The sequence below is a fragment of the Numenius arquata genome, chromosome 3 (assembly GCF_964106895.1).
Source record: "Numenius arquata chromosome 3, bNumArq3.hap1.1, whole genome shotgun sequence".
NCBI lineage: Eukaryota > Metazoa > Chordata > Aves > Charadriiformes > Scolopacidae > Numenius > Numenius arquata.
This window is the reverse complement of record NC_133578.1, coordinates 1541884-1563901: the sequence shown is the minus strand read 5'-3', so window position 1 is coordinate 1563901 and position 22018 is coordinate 1541884. Positions and strand designations below refer to the sequence as shown.

General features: G+C 42.7%; 1 protein-coding gene across 3 annotated transcripts in view; it reads left to right on the top strand.

The window, feature by feature from the left end:
* GALNT13 (polypeptide N-acetylgalactosaminyltransferase 13) overlaps window positions 1–22018 on the top strand; it is a 106416-nt gene that overhangs the window by 57187 nt on the left and 27211 nt on the right. For all 3 annotated transcript variants that reach the window (XM_074144750.1, XM_074144748.1, XM_074144747.1), the window contains exons 6-7: window positions 1004–1121; window positions 11566–11746. In XM_074144750.1, coding sequence (XP_074000851.1) covers window positions 1004–1121; window positions 11566–11746 — 299 coding nt within the window. The remainder of the gene's footprint in view (window positions 1–1003; window positions 1122–11565; window positions 11747–22018) is intronic.

The following is a 22018-nucleotide window of genomic DNA, read 5'->3' as shown; positions in this document are numbered from 1 at the left end:
GCTTCCAACCTCGATGATTCTATGAGTTTGTGATTGAGGTGGGCAGGAGCACCCGTGAAGCCCCTCTTCCAGCTTCTTCCTCCATCGCATATGAACTGTTTTCCTGCTGTTCACTTGCTTTTTGGAGAATTTCTGGGAGCTTGGTGTGTATCAGTGTTTGCTCAAGGGTGTCTCCACACACGGGGAACTGAGCTGGAGATGGGCAGGAGCGCTGGTGCATCTCCAGCATCTCCAGGGACCAGTTTGGGGTGAACCCCCTCTTCCCCCCCCCGACCTGTATCTGGGCACTGGAGTTTATCTGGGCACTGTGTGTGCCACTGTTGGGGGTTTGGTGGGAACTCATCGGGGCAGTAACTCAGAATTAATTCCTGCTGACTGGGGTGAGCATTTTTCACCACACATAGGCTTTAAATGATGAAAAAAAAAAAAACAACCCAGAACAGATATTTCCGGGGAAATAGGACATCTTGACACAAAGAGAAGTTGCACTCTGACTGGATTTGCCTGTTGTAAGGATTTATAATCCTGTTAAGAGAGATTATGCCTGGTAATTTTATGCACATTTAGTCTCCCCCTAAGGCAAAGCCGAGGCATTAAACTTTCCTTGCTAAGCATTTCGGATTGGATTTGAACTGCTGTTCTGGATGCAGAAGGCCAGAAATTCCATCCACTTTACCATCGCTGTGCTCCTGAAATAATCTGTGGGAATGGGATTTCCTGCGGGCGGGTTTTTGGCAGCAGCCCTGGGGCTCCCCCTCGGGCAGGGCTCTCACCCGGGGAGCTCTGCCCGAGCGGCGAGACCACCCCTCTAATTATCGCTGGTAGTTTGTGTTTAAGTTGCTGTGCATAGAATATATTTATAGTCAAAATGTCTGAGGTAGTGAAATGTACTGTAGTGTCACTTAACAAATTCCACAGTGTCTTTCAAAAGGTATTTTTTCTTTTCTTTTTCTTTTTTTTCCTCTTTTTTTTTTTTCTTTTCTTTCTGTTTGTTTTCAACTAGGACCCCTACTATGGCTGGTGGCCTATTTTCTATTGACAGAAACTACTTTGAAGAGATAGGAACTTACGATGCAGGAATGGATATCTGGGGTGGCGAGAATCTTGAAATGTCTTTTAGGGTAATTGCCGTTTTCCTTCATTTTCTGTCGAAAACCACAGTTGTGCTGTAACGGTTCCCACGCTGCGGACAGGGCGCTTCTGCTTTAGCTGTCACGCAACTCATGGGTTAATTTAAATTCTCAAGATGTTTGGGGATGCCTCGTTTTATGGTACTTTGGTCCTTTTTTACTGCATGAAACATTTTATTACTGTTTGGAAATCTTCACGCTTTCAACATAATATATATATTTTAGTAATACATTTCTTTTTATAAAAGAAACGAGGCTTTCTGTGAGCTAGTGCAAATGCTGACACAAGCAAGATATAAATTTGTACAGTGTAAAAAAAATATAACATTGAAATATATGTTTTAAAAGAGGGTTTTGAAAGTGTATGTTGTCGCAGAATTGCAAGTTCTGGCTGGGGTTTTTATTCTGTGTGGGAGCTGAGAGAGAAACGTCCCGTCCTGCAGAAAAGGGACCGTGTTTCTGCCGGGGATAGGTACGTGGCCCATGACCAGAATGAAATCTCTTGGAGTGCAGTGCATTTAGTAACTGTCCTTTAGACATAAAGGAAAATTGGGAAACGGAGTCTTTGATGAGTAATTATAAGAAAGGGTGTTGAAAATTACTTTGAACATCTCTGACGTATCACAATTTATACATTTTTAAGCAAGCGTGCAAAATAAACCCTGGTATTCCTGTCTGGTGCCCGTAGCACAGTATGGGGGTAGCCTTCTCCCCTTTTTTTTGTTTGTTTTTTATCTTCAGCTAGGCCTAGTAGACTGTTTTCCATTGACAAAAACTCCTTTGAAGATTTCTGTGAAGCAGGTATTTCCAGAGAAGATAAACTGAGAATGTCAAAGCATTTTCAGGCCATTTTCTATAAACTATAATAATTCGCTTTCCAGTAAAATAGAAGGGTAGAGTTACTTCCTCTGGGCGTCAATGTTTCACCGCAGTGGATTTCAACTTTTTTTGGTGTATAGACCCCTAAAAATATTCCTCGGATGTATATAGGCCCCTATGCAGGAACTGATTTTTGATTTAAGTCTGTTAGCAGCCTTGTTCTTCATGTCTTCGGAAGTCACCCCTGGAGCAGAGAGTGGGTCGTGCTGCTTTAAAGCGTTGAATATGGGCCTCTTGTAGACTAAATCTGTGTTAATTCTGCCCGTTTTTCACCGAGTATCAGTGTGTGTGATTTCTGTAGAGCAAAGTTCACCTCCTTCATTGAAATTTGAAGACCAGGATTGCTGATGCACGTTAAACCCTGGCGGAGGGAACCTGGAAACCATTTCTTACCGCTTACAAAATAACGTTTTCCAGGACCAGTTTTGAGTCATTACTGGGGAAAGGTCCCATTCTCCTTAGGGAAGAGTCTAGAATATTTAACTCTCCTTTTGGAAGAACTGTTGTTTTTCATCATAAAAATGATAATCCCTGGAAAACCCAACTCTAGGACAAAGGGGACAAACAAGGCGAATTTTTTCAAGAGTCCATATCAGAGTCGATTCTCCCCGGGGCTCCTTTTCTCAGTGGCTGTTTTTGTTATCAAAGATACAAATATTGATCATTTTTCTGTCAGGCCTTGCGAGCGCAACAGAGTAATAGAATTTATGATTCCAGGGCCTTTTTCCAATGTCATAGATTCATTTTGGCAGGAAGTATTTGATCTGCTGAGAGCAGGACGTGAGCGTGCATTCAGCTCCCAGCATATGCTAAAAAACTACCCAATCTAGGATGTTCTTGCTGGAATAACGCTAATATATTTTGAAAACCTTTCCTGAGAAGTTTAGCCATTTGCTGGTGGTTTTCTGTCTTCATCTGGGATGAAGATATTCTGCCTGGGAAACTCCTCAGGGCTCCTGGTGGGGAGGGTTTGGGCTTTGTGGTCCCGCGTTGTCCCATGAGCTGGTGCCTCTGCCTTTGGGACAGTTTCTCTGCTTCTGCTTCTTGGCCACTTCTAGAATTTATATCATATATATTAAAAAATAATACTTGGAGGGTTTGGTTTTGTTTTTGGTTTTTATTTTTATTTTTAGTCATTCCTTCAGTCCCATTTCAAATTGGACTTGAATTCTATTCAGTGCTGATGTGAGTAAACCAGCGATGGGCTTAACTTGTATCAAAGTTGTGGAATACTGTCGTGAGATCTTCATTTCAACTTAAAATTGAAGTATAAATTCCGAAGTATATGGAAAGATGAAGACTGTGCTCTCTGCAGAAGGCCCTGGTGATAAGAGCAGGGAAGCAGCTCTGCCCTTATTTTGCTCATTAAGACTGAGGTTTGGGGAGTGAGGAGAGGAAACGCGCGGATTTTCTCACGAACTCTTTGAGCATCCTGTTAGAGAATGTTATTTTATGTCTTTGGAAGATTTTCCCACTTAAACTGCAAGAAGCATTAAAGCGTGGATCAGCCTGATAAGGGGCCGTGGTGTCAAGAACAGAAATAAAATGATGTGCTCCCAGCGCTGGGAGGTCACCGTGGAAATGCCAGGCAGCCAGGCCATGCTCTTCCTCGGTATTTAGAGCCTTCGTCTGTAAAGAAAACGAACCAAACAGTCAAGTAAGGCTGGATTAATAAAATACCAAGGCGTCCGCATTTAAAAAAAAAACCATCTGATGTAAAACATCTGCAGAGAATGGGTAGCAAAAGACTAGCCAAGGGGCTGGGGGAGGTTCCTCCAGCAGCTTCCCTACAAACCCCCAGTTATCCAGAGGGTGTCTGGAATATATCATCGCAGTCAGGGAAGTGCCGAGGCTAAATCTCATTTGGGAAAATCGCTATAGCAGGAGGCAGCCATAAGGACATTTATAGAGCTCTCCTTACGTTGGATGTTTTATCAGCAAGTGGGAGGGGGTTAGTTTTGGTCTTGGTCTGCTATTTAGGAAACAAACCCCCAAATCCCTCTTTTATTAATCTCTGCATCCTCAAAAAATGGTCTCAAGTGCCCTGTCTGATGTCTGCAGCCAGCAATGGTTGGTGGCATTGTCCCCAGTGTGGCGATGACAAGGATTCTCAGTGGTTTTGGTCTCAGGGGGACAGGGGCAGCGTTGCCGGGGGTCCCACATGACCCCAACAGCACAGCAGGCGGTGACCGTCCATCTGTCCTTCCCGTCAAACACCTTAGACGAGCGTGGTCAGGGCTGCGGCTCTGGGCAATTTCCTTATTTCTGGGTAAATCTACACTGCTTCATCTCATAGCTGCGCCGCTGCTCGTTGCTGAGCCATCTTTAATGATGCCTTTTGGAGGATCTCTTTTCATAATGACAATTGGGGAAAAAAAATTAAAATAAACCTGGCAGGAATCTCTTACAGCTGTAAAAGTCTACTTTAGTAAATGAAAACCTCATTTGTTCTTAAACATTGACCATATTTTTATCTTTAGAAATCCTTAAACATTTTTAATTTTCTGTTAAATTCTCTGAGTGTTTTTTCCCCAATCAGAGAATGCCCTGAAAGCTTGATATTCAGAAAGGAGCTCATACAGCTTCAGAAAGAGTATTAAAAATAATCTGTCCATCAGAAAAAAAAGAAAGAGATTATTCTTTAGAATAATCTAAATAGGCCAAAGCAAGGCTGGAGAAAGCAAATGTGGGCTTTAACAGGAGTAAGATGCTGTTTATTTTGGGTTTTCTAGCAGCTGCTGGAAGGGCAGGGGAGGGCATCCAGATGTTTCCATGGTCCCTTCTCCCAAGGAACAGGTGATGGGACAAGAGGAAATAGCCCCAAGTTGCACCAGGGGAGGTTTAGGATGGATATTGGGAAAAATTTCTTCACCCAAAGGGTTGTCAAGCCTTGGCAGAGGCTGCCGAGGGCAGTGGTGGAGTCACCATCCCTGGAGGGATTGAAAAGCCGGGCAGTTGTGGTGCTGAGGGACATGGGTCAGTGGTGGGTTTGTCAGTGTTGGGTTGATGGTTGGACTCAATGACTCAATGAAAGGTCCCTCCCAACCATAACGATTCTGTGAGTATTTCCTAAGTAGTGAGATGTATTAATATGTTGTTCTCCATCTCTGAAATTTCTGATTTTACTGTTGTAGGAAGCCTTACATACATTCATAATAAATGAATGAGGAACAAGGGTGTTTAACTCACTTGTAACGTGGTGCAGTATCCGATCTATAGAAATATTCCTATTTCAGCATGTGTTAAGGGCAACCACATTGTGCAGACCCACACGGTGGGGCAGAAAGGGCTGTCCCCAACTGCCTTCCTCGGCGTTTCCCATCCCTGGCTGGACCAGGAGGAGCATCCCAAAGGTCGTTGCCCTCCTGATGACACTATTGTATTGATGATGCTTCTCCAGATCTGTACAAAGGCTTATTAATAGTAATTTTTCAGCCTGACTCTCTGTGAGGTCTCAGCTTTCAGCTGCAAAATTCCAGGCGTAAGAGAGCATTTACACACGTTTAAGCAGACAGGTTTAGCAGGACTCTTCTGGGGTGCATCAAGAAGAGAGTGACCAGCAGGTTGAGAGAAGTCATCCTCCCCCTCTACTCTGCCCTGGTGAGGCCCCATCTGGAGCACTGAGTCCAGTTCTGGGCTCCCCAGTTCAAGAAGGACAGGCAACTGCTGGAGAGGGTACAGCAGAGGGTTACAAAGATGATGAGGGTCCTGAAGCATCTCTCTGTTGAGGAAAGGCTGAGGGAGTTGGGTCTTTTTAGTCTGGAGAAGAGAAGACTGAGGGGGGATCTGATCAACTCCTATAAATACTTCAAGGGTGGGTGTCAGGAGGATGGGGCCAGTCTTTTTTCAGTGGTGCCCAGGGACAGGACAAGAGGTAACGGGCACAAACTTGACCATAAGAAGTTCCATCTAAACCTGAGGAGGAACTTCTTTGCTGTGAGGGTGGCAGAGCCCTGGAAGAGGCTGCCCAGAGAGGTGGTGGAGTCTCCTTCTCTGGAGACATTCAAACCCGCCTGGACACATTCCTGTGGGACCTGCTCTGGGTGGACCTGCTTTGGCAGGGGGTTGGAGTAGATGATCTCCAGAGGTCCCTTCCAACCCCATAGCATTCTGTGACCATGTACCTGGATGGCTGGAGAGCAGTGCCATGTCCTTTCAGGCATTGCAGGGAAGGGCGCATGCGTGCCAGATTATTTTCAGAAGTACGCTGTGACATTGAAATTAATTTTGCCTGTTGGTGAGCGGAATTTGGGGTATATAAATCCCTAATCACCTGGCAAACAGATGGAAAATCTGTCTATGTGCTTTTCAATATTCCTTAGCTGTTTGTGTATTAACTAATTTTAGGAGCACAGCTTGCTCACTATTTGTACTCAAAATACGTCTGTGTGCTTGCATTTAAAGCACAAAACATTTTTCCCTTTCTTTGGACTGCATTGTCAGGATTTTTATTTTTCTATAGGGAAAGTATTCAAGAAACACCGGTTCAGTTGATTTCGTTATAGAGATCTTTGCTATTAGAGTTTTCAGGGTTTTTTTCCCCTTAATTATTACTTAAGGCATAGCAGCCTTTAATGCATTTAACATAACTGTGCTGACGTGTTAACTAACTTTCCGACTGCAATCAGCTTTAGGGATTTTTTTACCATAGCTTTGATGTGTGCATATATGTGAGAGATGTTTAATCTACCACCACCATCAATAAACACACAAGTGTACCAAAAGAACCCCTTCATGGAAAGAAATATTTTCTGAAATGAAGCAAGTAGAATTATTAACATGTAAAGCCTTTGCTTTTGGTGTTTATATCTCAGTAACCTGAGATTTTAGTTTAAATAAACTCTAAGCTTTAAAAAGGGCCGTTGACTCAGTGTTCAAAAATGATGGGGGGAAAATAAATCCTGACAGCGGGCTGTGCAGAGATCAGACGGAGTTTAATGCACTCGTTTCATGCAATAACAGGAATGGTTTTAAAATGTCTGTGAAATCAAAGGTAGTTCTAAATCATAGAATCACAGAATCATAGAATGGTTAGAGTTGGAAGGGACCTTAAAGATCATCGAGTTCCAACCCCCCTGCCACGGGCAGGGACACCTCCACTAGAGCAGGTTGCTCAAAGCCCCATCCAGCCTGGCATTGAACGCTTCCAGGGATGGGGCCTCCACAACTTCCCTGGGCAACCTGTTCCAGTGTCTCACCACCCTCATGGTAAAGAATTTCCTCCTAATATCTAATCTAAATCTCCCCTCTTCCAATTTAAAACCGTTACCCCTTGTCCTGTCACTACACTTCCTGACAAAGAGTCCCTCTCCGGCTCTCCTGTAGCTCCCTTCAGATATCGGAAGGCTGCTATGAGGTCTCCCTGGAGCCTTCTCTTCTCCAGGCTGAACAACCCCAGCTCTCTCAGCCTGTCTTCATAAGGAGGTGCTCCATCCCTCTGATCATCTTCGTGGCCCTCCGCTGGACCCCTTCCAACAGGTCCATGTCCTTCCTGTGTTGAGGACTCCAAAGCTGGACACAGGTGGGGTCTCACGAGCGCAGAGTAGAGGGGTAGAATCACCTGCCGTGACCTGCTGGCCATGCTTCTCTTGATGCAGCCCAGGATCTGGTTGGCTTTCTGGGCTGCCAGCGCACGTTGCCGGCTCCTGTTGAGCTTCTCATCCACCAACACCCCCAAGTCCTTCTCCTCAGGGCTGCTCTCCAGCCATTCTCCGCCCAACCTGTATTTGTGCCTGGGATTGCCACGTCCCAGGTGCAGGACCCTGCACTTGGCCTGGTTGAACTTCATGCAATTTGCACGAGCCCACCTCTCCAGCCTGTCCAGATCCCTCTGGATAGCACCCCTTCCCTCCAGCGTGTCGACCGCACCACCAAGCTTGGTGTCGTCGGCAAAATTCCTGAGGGTGCACTCTATCCCACTGTCCATGTCTCTGACAAAGATGTTGAACAGCAGTGGTCCCAGTACTGACCCCTGAGGAGCTCCACTCATCACTGGCTGCCAACTGGACATTGAACCATTGACCACAACCCTTTGAGTGCGGCCATTCAGCCAGTTCCTGATCCACCAAGTGGTCCATCCATCGAACCCATGACTTTCCAATTTTGAGACCAGGATGTTGTGCAGGACAGTGTCAAACGCTTTGCATAAGTCCAGGTAGATGACGTCTGTTGCTCTGCCCTTGTCCACCAAGCCTGTGGCAGTATTGTAAAAGGCCACCAAATTTGTCAGGCACGATTTGCCCTTGGTGAAGCCATGCTGGCTGTCTCCAATCACCTCTTTATTTTCCATGTGCCTTAGCAGAGATTCCAGGAGGATCTGCTCCTTGATCTTGCCAGGCACAGAGGTGAGGCTGACTGGCCTATAGTTCCCTGGGTCTTCCTTTTTTCCTTTTTTGAATATTGGGGTTATGTTCCCCTTTTTCCAGTCAGTGGGAACTTTGCCAGATTGCCACGATTTCTCAAATATGATGGAAAGTGGCTTAGCAACTTTGTCCGCCAGCTCCCTCAGGACCAGTGGGTGGATTTCATCAGGCCCCATGGACTTAGGCACCTTCAGGTTCCTTAATAGGTCTCGAACCTGATCTTCTCCTACTGTGGGCAGTTCTTCATTCGCAGAGCCCTTGTTTTTGCCTTCCATGACTTGGGCAGTGTGGTTAGAGCCCTTGCCGGTGAAGACTGAGGCAAAAAAGTTGTTCAGTAGCTCAGCCTTATCCATATCCTTGGAGGCCAGGTCTCCCGTTTCCTTCCGGAGAGGGCCCACAACTTCCCTAGTCTTGCCTTTGTCCCTGACATATCTGTAGAAGCTTTTCTTATTGTTTTTTATGTCCCTGGCTAGATTTAGTTCTGCCTGGGCTTTCGCTTGCCTGATCTGGTTCCTTGCCACCAGATCAGGCAAATAATTAATGCCTATATTTAAAAAGGGATAAATGGATAAATTTTGTGTGCAGATGCTACAAGCCTTCGTTTTATTTCCGTGGCGTGCAGTGTCCTACCACAAATTTTGAAGGAATTAATATTTGTAAGCAAGAAGCTAAATAGAAAATGAGTTATTCTCGCATAGGTTTATTAGATGCTAAATTATAACCTGCTGGTTTGACAGCTCATTTTCCAGATGGAGGAGATGTGGCAGATCTGCTGGGCCTGTTCCTCACCGAAACATTTCAATAAAGGGCACTCTGGAAATTATCTCCTGAGTCGGGAGAGGATGGAGATGAATGTGAACCAGTGGGTGGGAAAAGGGGTAGTGCTGAAAGACGTCGGGCTGGGGACAGGTCACCGTTGGAGTTTCTTAACTGTAAAGTTGCAGCTGGATTTGGGTTTTTTTCACTAAATACCTTTTCACAAAAGGTGGGTAATAAACTGGTGGAACGTGCTGGGTTGGAAGATGCAGAGAGGGGTCCTTAAAGTATGGTTGAAGTAGCATGGCTGGAAGAGTATCTGATTTTTGGGGAATTGGTCCAGGTGGAGGGAGAAGGGTTAAAATTCAGAGGAGAAGGGAAGTAAGACACCTTTAACCTTAAAAATTACGATGTGACAATAACTGGTTTATGAGTATATCAGTGTAAAACTTAGAGGTTTTGTTGTTTTTTTAAAAAATGAGATATATCAATCTTGTACCAGAACACACTGTCTCCATTTGTTGTTCTTTTCCTGGGAAGAGCGAACCAAGGTGACCGGAAGGACTGTAAGAAAGCAATAATTCCTAAAATCGTTGCCATGTTTAGAAAAACCTCAGGATGTTGGAGGAAAGATAGAATTCATTGGAAATACCTGACTCCCGTGCTGTGGGATCAAGTAAATCGTTTCCCTGGGAATTTTGCTGGATTAAAATGAAAAAGACTGCAATAAGTTTCTGTCCAAAATTTTTGGAGTGCAGAATGATCAAATCTGTTACCACAGTTTGTCTTGTCTGTACGGTCAACACGTCTCTGGAATCCTACAATCCTGAACCATTACGTGAACTTTTGGAGTGTAGGCATTTTACCAGGGAATATCCAGGAAGGTGCTCCTTTTTTACTAGTACTGAAGAGATAAAAGTCCTTTTCTTCGGAACAGGGTGCAGGTTGATCTGCATTCCTATGACGACCGTAAAACATAGCAGATTGTACCAAGAGCAGCCAAAAATGGGCTTTAAGAAATGCACAGGCACACACATATTTTAAAGAAATTGGTGGCGTGGGAGGAATTTCCTGCCAGGGAGAGTTGTTGGAGGGGGGAGAGTGGGATCTTTGGCAGAGAACGTGGGTTAAAGCACACCTGGAGTTGATTGTGCTTGTCACTGTCCTGTCTATCAGGTGGAAGTTTCACCTGGACTGACTGGTTGTCACCAAGCTGCCAAACACGAGATGTTAAACACGAGAATATCGCGATGTTGTCATTGCTTGTCCCAACAGAGTCCATCACGGAGCGTACTAAGGAAATTATATAAAAGGGGCTAGCCCTAATTAGATAAGATCTACATTAAGTTACTATGGTAACTTGTGTCTGTGTCGAGGAGCTCTTATTACAGGATTGTACCAGCATTTCTATTTAAAACACCCAGTGGTTCTCAAACTCTGTCTTTTATTACTGGAAGGTATTGTAAATTTTGGTCTGCTCCAGAGAAGGCTGAAACAAAGGGTGAGATGAGCCTAAATAAGCACCTGGGCAGTTGGCAATACCTTCGTTGGTGCCAAAAGTGTCAGTGAACCTTAGCGAAGAGGGAATCCCAAGGAATTGATAACAACAGAGTATTAAAGTCCAAGATTATATGATTTTTTTTTTTTTTTACTCTTGTACCCTCATATTGAAGGCATTGAGCTTACTCAGAGTATAGATTCTGGCTCCAGTAGTGGAAAGGAACAAATTTGCAGTTTGCATCTGCAAATCTTAACATTTGCAGAAGTTAATCAAATTCTTTACTTTGCCTATAATTTTTAATTTTTTTTTTTGAGTTGGTCATGGTACTCACCATTGTGTGAACTGGAGAACATACGTTTTGCATCTGTGTTTTGCTTCTGTGGTTCTGCGATGCCCAAAGTACCCGCGCTTGCTGCTTTCTGCTGCTGTCTGTGATAGTAACCAAGGTCCGCTGTGCCTTTGCTCGGGAGGGTCAGGAGCATTATTCTGCTTTGAAAAAGATATACTTTATATTTATATTTACATTTATATTTATATTATTTATATTTATATGTACAAGTTCTTCTCTGTTTCTTTAAATAATTTGGAATCCTGGAAAATTCAAACACACAGATAATATCCCTACCCTACACTTAATCCCCTATAGCCTGACCCCTTTCTAAGACCGTAGTTCATGTGTCTCTGTGCCCTAAGGACACAGAACCACATGAACCATTCACGCAAGCTTTCAGGTTGCAGCTCAATGTGCACTTTCATAACTATCAAGGGTTGTGCCCCAGCTCTTTCCCTTAAATTTTTGCTTTAAATTCCCCATTGAATTATGACCCGGGGAAATAAATCAGGAGGGAGCTGACGACCTGTCTGAGTCCCTTCCACTGGAAAATGGACGTGTTCTGCGTTTGTTGTAGCCAACGTTTTCTGGGTGTTTTAATTGCAGATTTGGCAGTGCGGCGGCTCACTTGAGATTGTCACCTGCTCCCACGTTGGCCACGTTTTCCGAAAGGCAACACCTTACACCTTCCCTGGGGGCACGGGGCACGTCATCAACAAGAACAACAGGAGACTGGCAGAGGTCTGGATGGATGAGTTTAAGGACTTCTTCTACATAATATCCCCAGGTAGGGAATTGTTTTCTGATCCTATTCAGATCTGTAAAGCTCTCCCAAAAAAGGAAAGTGTAAATTTAAGGGACTTTTAGGTAAGTGTAGACATGTATGCATGTATATGTGCTAAAAATTGAGATATAACGGCGGAAGTGCTTTCAAAATTCAATGGAGTGTCCTTTCCATGTGTCAAAACCTTCTATATTCTGTTCCCAAGATGAAAGCATTAAGGCTCCTCCTCTCCTGAAGATCATATGGGTTTTTTTCAGAACATGAATCTCATCATGTTAATTTGAAACCAAGTAGGGGACCTCTTTGACCCATTTCATCTAAAAAATGCAGAGTTTGGCCAGATTAGCCATATGATCCCTGGGGGTCCCTTCAGAAGGTGTGGGTTGGAGGGACAGCAGAGGTGCTCTGGGTCCCTGCATGGAGGACCCATAAGCATCCATGAATGGATACCGCATTCAGTGCCGTGAAGTGTCTTCACCACGTCCTTCTGTCCCACCACGGCCAAGTATCGGTCCTCAAGAGAAACATTCTCTTTTGAACATACAATTTTCTTCCTTTTTATTGGTGATGTTCATTTATATTTCAATATAGCACACGTAGCACATACAAATTATGTACAGTGTAATCCCAGATGTCACACACAATTCTATGAGATTAAAACCAGATTCCTATTTGGTCTTAGAGCAGTTGTTAAGAGTTATATTGTGGGTAAATATTTTGATGAAATAACCTAACACTGTTGTATTAAAGCTGGGAATGTTTTTATCTAAAGAGAATTATGGCCTCCGTATGAGTGAGCTTAATGGCGCAGATATGTTAAAAATGGGGTGGAACATGGGGGTTTCGCTAGTCTTCTGCCACTCTCCGAGGTCACCGTCTGTAGAGGACGTGTCCTGGTCACCTTGGGTCCCTCACCTTGGTGTGTCAGTGGACAGTCAAACCTGTGCACATCGAGTGCCATCCCATTTTGAGTTGACTTTTTTTTCCTCTTTATTTAAGCATCAGTTTACTTCATGCAACCCTTAAATAAATCTTGGTCTTTGGAATAATGTAACAACTACCCTCAAGTGTCTTACAGAGCAGTTTTCACGTTCTTACTGCCAATTTCAAATTTACCTGTTCACTTGAAAAATTAGACTTGGAGACCATTCAATTTTTATAAAACTTAGGGTTTTAAACAAAACTTTTCCTGAACAAACACAGGAATCAAAAACTTTAATGAATGACCCGTGATCAGAGAAAAAAGAACGTGTGCCTTCAGTGCTGGTGCTCCAGAAAAGGCTGTTCTGTTTTGCACCAGTATTTCAAGTAGTCTTTTGGTCACAGTCACCCTCCTAAAGCAGGCATTTTGAGCTGAGCCTTTTTTTCCTGTAAATAGGGACTAGTGGTTTAATTTAATTTGATTGGGATGAAATAAATGAAAAAAATAAGGTTAATATACTTTATAATGTTATCTTTCTTTTAAAGATTTGTATATAAAAAGGATAATATATAATACTCACTCAGAATATATTAAACTATTCTGGGTGGTTTTATTACTCCGAACAGTTTTACTCATACCTCAAAACTATGTAGTCAATAAAAACTAAATTACTTCAGTTCAAAAGCCAGAATATACAATGTGTCAAGTAGAAAGCCAGTTATTTTTCATAGTATTTAGAAATTACTACTTAAAACCTCTGTGGTAGAGAGTAGCTGTAGACTGTGTAAGCCATTGTCACTATTCCATTGTGTGCTCTGGAATAATCTTCGCATTCTTCCACCTTTAAACTTTCTTCCAATTTAAATTCTGTAGCAATGGAATCAGTTTAAATTTTTGCTATCACCAAGAAGTAAACCCCGGACCATATTATTACCCATAGGAGTTTTGCATTTCATCTCCAGCACAATTTACTGTTGTTATACCTCTGCTCATCCCAGCTGCAAACCTGATGTTACAGAACCACAAAATGATGTGAGGTTGGCAGGGACCTCAGGAGATCATCTAGTGCAACCCCCTGCCAGAGCAGGTCCACCCAGAGCAGGTCCCACAGGAACGTCTTCAGGTGAGTTTGAATGTCTCCAGAGATGGAGACTCTACCACCTCTCTGGGCAGCCTCTTCCAGGGCTCTGCCACCCTCAAAGTGAAGAAGTTCATCCTCATGTTCTTCTTCTTATGTTCCAGTTTGTGCCCGTTACCTCTTGTCCTGTCACTGGGCACCATTGAAAAAAGACCGGCCCCATCCTCCTGACACCCACCCTTGAAGTATTTATAGGCGTTGATCAGATCCCCCCTCAGCCTTCTCCAGACTAAAAAGACTCAAGTCCCTCAGCCTTTCCTCATCAGAGAGATGCTCCAGGCCCCTCATCATCTTTGTAGCCCTCTGCTGTATCTTCTCCAGCAGTTCCCTGTCCTTCTTGAACTGGGGAGCCCAGAACTGGCCCCAGTGCTCCAGATGTGGCCTCCCCAGGGCAGAGCAGAGGGGGAGGATGACCTCCCTCCACCTGCTGGTCACACTCTTCCTGGTGCACCCCAGGATGCCATTATTCTGGTGCTTTGATTTTTCCAGGGGTTCGGGACATCTCAGTCCATCATCAGGTGCCAACCAGGTGATGGTGCCAGGTGAATTCAAAACCCATGTAAGAGGCAGTCGAGCTCAAACCCTAAAAACATCACGTGGGATTCGCCATTCTTTAACTCAGCTCGCCTGTATTAAATTATTTTTTTTTTTTGTCCAGTCCCATAATGCCGGGTTCCCATTGCATTTTTGTGGAACGAAATGCGTTACTAATAATTTACCCCGAAAGCCTGCGTTTTCTTAAGAGTGCGAGGGACGCAAGTCCTAACAATGTACATTAACCACACGGCATGTGGTGAAGACTTTGCGCTCTCTGGGCTTTTATATTCTGCCTCGACAGCAGGTTTTTTCTAGGCTGATTAGGAGGTAGTTGCTTTAAAGCATTTAGCTGAGCTCAAGCTCTAAAAATACCGCACTAAGGGCTATTTAAAATACAATACATTTTCAATGAGATATTAGCAAAATGCATTTAAAGGTGACTGGAATAGTGATATACATGGTAGAATAATTTAAAAATTCCCATTTCAAAAAGAGTGCCAGATGAAATTGCTCCTGTGTACTTTTCTGAGATGTGTTAATATTTCAGTTAAAAAATGATTCCAAATTGGCCATGTTTTCATTTTCAAATTCCTAAATGCAACATTCCAAATCCTGGATCAGAACTTATTTTTCCCCTCTCTCTGTCTCTCTCTTCCGTTGCTTTTCTTTTTGTTTTGGGATCTTCTAAGCAAAGGGCCCTTTGGTTACAGCAGGACTCCCTCTAGGCTTTGGTATTGGGGGGTCTTATCTTTTTTTCCACAAAATTTCTTCTGAGTTGTTGGAGTGAGGAATTTAGTGCTGAGCAAAAGGTGGATGGAAGGACAGAGGGATAGATGGTCAGATGGATGGAAGGAATGAAGGATGGATGGTTGGATGGATGGATGCTCTCTGGTTTTGAAGAAGTGGTGAATACTGACGCGTCATTTTCCCAACTGGCCAGTATCCCGTGGTTCAGCTGGGTACAAAGTGCCCAATATGGACACTTGGAAGCATGCAGTAGCTTTTGATGGCAGAAGCCGATGCGAAGCTCTATCTGGAAGAGCACCTGCCATGGAAAAGATCAAATGAATGTGCACTTTGAAGTTTCCTCATTAGCACTTGTATCTCGGACAGGAATTACAGATTATTTCCGGTTACATTAGAGAGGAGCTTCTGAAATCACTCGGAATAGTCAGCTTTTGCTGAAACATTTCCTAGGTTTCAGCAAGCAGCGGGGAAGGATTTTGTCAGCAGCATTTTTTAACTTGGATCTCCAATATTAGACTTTCTAGCCTGCATTTCATCTACTGGTTTCCGAGGTGAGAAGACATCCCTTCTCCCATTGAAAAGACCAATTCTTGCCCTAGGCCATTTTAATTTAGGCTCCTAAGCACAGATATAACTGTAAGGCTGTCTTTAACGAAGCATTTTTCAGCAGTCTGACATCCAGGGGAATACCATGCACTGCAAATACCCATTTCCACGGTGTTTCCTTCGGGAAGGAAAAGCCACTGGCGGAGGCATCATTTTCCTCCTTCAGCCTGGAGAGGACGTTTTTCTATCAATATCCCTATCAAAATTTCCCCAGGGTTGGCCCAGGGCTAGGATCCTTTTGCCCTTTCTTTTACACTAGCATGATGCCAGGGCAACCAAGTTTTAGCCAAGGCAAACTGGAACACAAGAGGTTCCATCTCGACATGAGGAGGAACTTCTCTCCTTTGAGGGTGGCAGGGCCCTGGAACAGGTTGCCCAGAGAGGGTGTGGGGTCACCTTCTCTGGAGACATTCAAACCCCCCTGGACATGTTCCTGTCCCGCTGCTCTGGGTGGACCTGCTCTGGCAGGGGCTTGGACTGGGTGATCTCCAGAGGTCACTTCCAACACTGACCATTCTGGGATTGTATGAGCCCCACTATGCCTTGGTGTTCTCCTTGCTGGTGGACATCCCCGTATGATGGGCAGCCCACCTTCAGATACCTTCTCCTAGTGATGGCAAACGACCCCAGGGAGCTCTGAAGATCTGAAGTCTTGGTGGCTCAGCTTCAGCTCTTCTTCACCCCAGCCTGGTGGGTCCAAGTCAATAACTTCTAGGTCACTTGCTTGCAACTGTTAGTTACAGGTACGGCTGTGGAGCCAATGCCGGATAAAATGATTCATCTTTTGTCATGACAATTTTTTATGGAACCATTTTCTTCTTATTAGAGAAGTTTGGGTGAAATGCCAGTGCAGTTGTGTTTGTTGTTAAGTTACTGCGTGTCTTTCTGTGAACAAAACTGCTGTTTGCTTCTGAAATGAGCACAAATCAGCAGAAATTTAGTGCTTCTAAATGTGCCCTTTCTTCTTTACCCAGTTATGCATTTGCATATTTGCACAAGATTTCGAGACAAAATTCAAACACAAAAGCGATGGACAAAATTTTATTGAAATAGAAGGGGGAAATCGGGTCAGCTATAGTGATTTTGGCAGGACAAGATTTGTTTAATTCAAAACTTAACGTCTGTTGCTGTTTCAGTCAGTGGAAAGAATTTCAGTTTAGGTGTCCTTTATACTTCCTGGGTTTTTTTTGAAATTATTTATGAATAACTAGTGCTGTATCAATTGACGATTAAATTGTGATGATGGATGTTCCCCAGGATTAAGAAGCAAATGGAGGAGAAATTAACTTTATTTTCTACAACCCATAAGTACCTAACATTTTAACTAAAAAAAAATCTTCTAAATATAAAGGTGTAGGAAATAGTAGATTTTTTTTAAAAAAATAGGTCATTTCTAAATGTCAGAAATTGTTTCCAATACTGTTAAACTGTTTTTTTATCCTTTTGTCTGGCATGCATTTCTCTTAGTTTATTAATCTGAAAAGTACAGATAATTCTGTTATTGTTAGATAATTCTGTTAGAGAACAAAGAAAGTTGCATTTTAGTAATTAGGTCTCTGAAGCTATTATCTATCAGCGCACACTCATTTACCCGCTGCTCCTCCGGGACCTGATTAATTTGATTTCTGAGATGATGTCCTAAGAGAAAGAGGAGCCAGCGGTTGTTCGCAGCGGCGTTGTCTTAAATATATCTCAGCAGAATTAGGGTGCACACCTAGTAATTATATTTTAGGGTAAAAGTCTTGATCAGTTGAGTTATGAATTGCTTTCTTCAGGCTGTCAGATTGTAAAAACATAATTTTCAGAGCCCATCTGAAATTTTTTGTGGTCTTAGACGTATTTAAAATCATGGCCTTTCCTTGTCTTTTAGAAGCTGGGTGTGGATAAGAAGAATATCTTTTATTTCTGCTACCCTTGAGTTTGGCCATCCTGTGTGTCACCGTGTGTTCAGATGATTTAGAGCCCAGAATTTTTAATATATCCAACCTAGATTAAAAAAAATTAAAAAAAAAAAAAAAAACAAGACAACCCATACAGATTAAATTCTGTGAAAAATATTTTGACTTGAAAAAAAGACTTAATTTGTCACCCCCGGTCGTGAAAGCTCTGTTTGCTGGGGCGGGGATGGGTCTGGAACCTGCGAGTAAGATGACAAAATATCACCGTAGTGAGGAACGCTTACCTTTTTGTTTTACCATAAATATTTTATTTGACAAGGAGTTCTGGCAGGAGCCTAACGAAGACTCTGCAGCGTGATTGCAGCCTGGAGCCGTAAGAGCCAAATAATTCAGGAGAGTTTAAAAAAACCTTCCGAAATGCTGTGGATACACTTCAAACGGGATTAAAGGAAATCTCTTTCTTAGAAAAGAGAAGAAATGTCTGAATTTGTTGTAAAACCAGAGGAGCTGCTGTGTGTTTTTGAGCCGCGTCTCGTTTTTGAGCAGGTTAAAGTGCTGCCGGGTGACTGAGCTGCCAGAGGAGACTTCCCTCCTAAATCAGGACAAATCCTCACAATTTTCTGACTGCAAAAAAGTGTTCTTCCCTGGGAATGCAAAGTACCCAAAAGGGGTATGACCCACCTCATCCCGGCAAGGGAAAACATGCCCGATGCAGAGCCAAGGGCTGCGTATTCATCTGTTTTGGGCAATTCTCTCTCCTTCCCTCCACATTGGCCTTTTATTGGCATCTCCCATTAAAAAAATACCTAATAGCTTAATCATAACTAGTATATCTGGTAGTATATTTGCTAGTATATTTAGTTAGTATATTCACCAGTCAGCTTTCTGATCTTTTCACTATTTTCCATGAAAATCTCAGTGTAATTGGTGTGAAGGAGCAGCCTTACTCGCTTCTTTTTGAGGTTGTGCCAGCCCATCTCCTTCCGCTCAGCCTGTGTATCCCTAAATGGAGGCAGTTATGTCAATTTATGCATTAAAATACTGTATCTAATCACTGAATGGAAATAATTACACGCTCGGAATAGGCCCGCAGTTGCACAGTCAGCGGAAAAGGGTAATGCACAGGGTAGTGGAGTTTCTCTGCACTTAGTGCATTCCTCAAGCACTTTATCTTCTTAACAGTCAGTCAGGATTCAATCCCCGGGTCCTTCCTCCTCTATTAAAGTGAGGCTAAAATGCAAACTTACATTATTTTTTTTGAGCGCTTTATTTAAAGCATTATTGAGAATTCAAACGTAGTGCTTTATAGTTTTAATGTGGGATTGCAAGGTAAGTGCTTGTGTTTTACTGAGATTTACTCGGCAGACGGTGTGCAATCCTCCTTTCAAGCGTAATTATATAATTAGGTTGATAATCACGGTATCAATTTAGGAAGTGAGAGCTCTTGATAAACACTTTCACTCTTCCCTTACCTATTTAGCATTTTAGTGCCAGAGGGCTGCTGGAGCTGCAAGGGCACTAATTCTGAAATAAGTTCATTTAACATGTGGCCTAATGATCCCGCGGTGAAACTCGCGTGGGAAAACCTGAGGCGTATGGATAGTCCTTGCTTATTGAGCTGCTCTGATTGTAAAACACCCCAAAACCCTCAAAAATATTGAATAAAAGCAATTGTGCTGCAGGATACTTATCTTTGTAGTGTTACTCAGTGTTTCTTAAGTTTTCAAGTAATATCCTTGGGTTTTTAAAGGAGAAAGAAGACATTTGTAGGTCAACAAACACAGAAGTGCTCCCGTGTAATTAACGTACAGGAATCAGGACAGATCCAATTCGTGTTTTATCTTTAGTATCACTTAAAGCACTGATACTTGCAAAGAGCATTTTATTAAATTTGTAATAAAGTGGAGCGTAAAGCGTGGGTTGGCAGATCACTGCCGGATCATCGCCAGCCCACCCACCGCCCCCCTGAGGGTATTTTTTCCTAAAGGTGTCCCCTGTGGGGCACGTTACAAACTTCTAATGACTTAATGGAGCTTTTCGGCCGATGGGGAAGAGTAGAAATAAAACCTTTATGACTTTACGTGTAATACAATCAGAATAGGAAAAATAATACACTCATGGATACCGTGCCCGATATTGAAATACCAGGTAATATGAACCATATATTTGAGTACATCGGGGAGAAAGGCTGACTTTGTATTTTATCTCTAAAATTTCTGAGCTGGGAAACAATCCTGTTTTATAGGGTTCCCTGGACATTAAAAATGAGACTCATCTAAGATGCCTACAAAATGGAGATTGGTGGTGACCCACTTGTCTAGTCTTAATACAATGAATGTCAATAGAAAACAAATGTTTACATTTGAAACCAGCATCAATGTAATGGTACTTTATGAAGGTGTTTGCTAATTTTTCTGGCTATAAAAATACTTCTTTGGCAAACACACTCGTTTGAAAAATTAACGCTATCCTTGCTCCGGTGCCAGGGGCGCAGTTTTCACTCTTGTCCCGCTTGCAGGTCAGTAAAAGACACAGCATTTCCCAGGAACACTTAATTTTCCATACTTCCTATTCCAAAGAAGAGCTGTAACGTAGCAGGATTTTATGTTTCCACAAGAAAAACATTTTCACTGTCAAAATTCTTCTAGTACCTCAGTAGTTGTACTACTTAATTTTTACTCTCTGGTGCTGGGTGTTTAAAGCATAAGTCAGAGGTGTCTTTTCAACTCTGCCTTCTCTTAAAAGCCTTCCTGAGATGCGGACTGCAAAACATCTTAATGCAGGATTAATTTTATCCATAATAATGTTCCCATTGCTTTCTATTTCAGTCGAATGGGTATTTTTGTCTGTAGTGTCTGGACAAAATTGGCAGCAGAGGAGCTAAGTGGCCTCACTGTCTTTATCTCTAAAATATGCGTGTATTAATAACATACATTACAGGTACATTTATAGGGTAAAACTACATTTAAAGTCTTAATCTTTTAAATAGAATAAGCTTTAAAATTGCAACCCGCTATCATGCAATGCTTTATTTGCAGAGATATTGACAATATTGACTCATTTTCTGGAGTGATAAGGTTTTTTATGTTAGAAATTCTAAAGCGTGTTTTCTCTGAGTAGGTACTGCTGACTTTTTCCCCCCAAAAGCTCAGAATATTCATTCCATACCGTATTTTATATTATGAAGCCTCTACCTATGTTTATCTTAAATGACTCATGAATTGATATAGGAAGAGGGAGGAGGGTGGGTGGTGGATTGGGTTTTTTTTTTAACTTAGCACATTTTTTGTTTGTTTTACTTTTTAATGAGTTATGCCTGTGTTTTGACAATATAAATAAGACGTACCAAGGCATTAATGTTTTGGCTAATTAGAAAATGCGTGTGTTTCCAATTAATATGCCTGCTATTGATACAGATATTGGATTTTAGAAGTGTAGAGCATTTTTTTGTGTTATTTTTCTGGATGTGGGTGTTGTTTTTCTCGACTCCTGAGGCCGTGCGAAGCCTGGGGCGATGGATCGCTCCTCTCCTGTTGGCCAAGTGATGGTCTGAGCCCCTGGTGCCCATTGCAGGAGTTTCCCAGAGCGTGTTGGAGAGAAGCATCCTCTCAGGCACCGCTTAAATCACATTAATACAGCAAATAGGATTTTTCCCAAATTATTAGCAAGTGTTGTCGTTGTTAACATGTGCTGTACCGGGCATCCTGGTGCTGCAAACTCATTTTTAATTTAGCTTTTTGCAACCTTAATCCTGGGAAGCATAATATAATTTTGAATGCTGCTTTGGTAGTAGAAAAAAAAAAATCAGGCTAAACCATCTCCGACTCCGGAGGTTCCCGGTGGTCTCTGACTTGGTTCTTGGCTTTCTCATTTAAGGGGGGCACCTCGGATAACGAGCTGGGTACCGTGCAATGCGATGCAGGTTCCCAAAGCTCAGCTACAGCCTCTCAGTTGGTTTTTTTTCATGTCTCATTCTGCAGAAATGAATACTTTTAGCCAGTTTTGAGACTGTGTCCGTGTATGCCAATTTGCAGGTTGTGCCCATTGGAAAAAAAGGCAGGTGTAATGCAGTGCTGCAGCCGTTTAATTTGTTCTGCTGGGAGCACATCTGCTGCTCGGTTAAAACAATCTGCTTCTGTCCTGAGATATTTTAATCCATTCTTTTGCCACACTTTCTGTAGCTTCTTGTGACATTACCTTTTTTTTTTTTTTTTTGGTCCCCAAGGACATTTCACTTACGTTTTCTTATTTAAGTGTAAGCAGACGTATTAGGCATTAATTATTTTTTATATTTCCTCGGAGTCCCATCGATTATTTAGCAAGCAGTGGCAATAAATAGGTATTGATTCATAATAGCTTGGCTTTAAATTGAGCAGAAGGGACTGCAGAGGTTTACGGGAGATCCATACAGATGAGGTCCTTGCTTG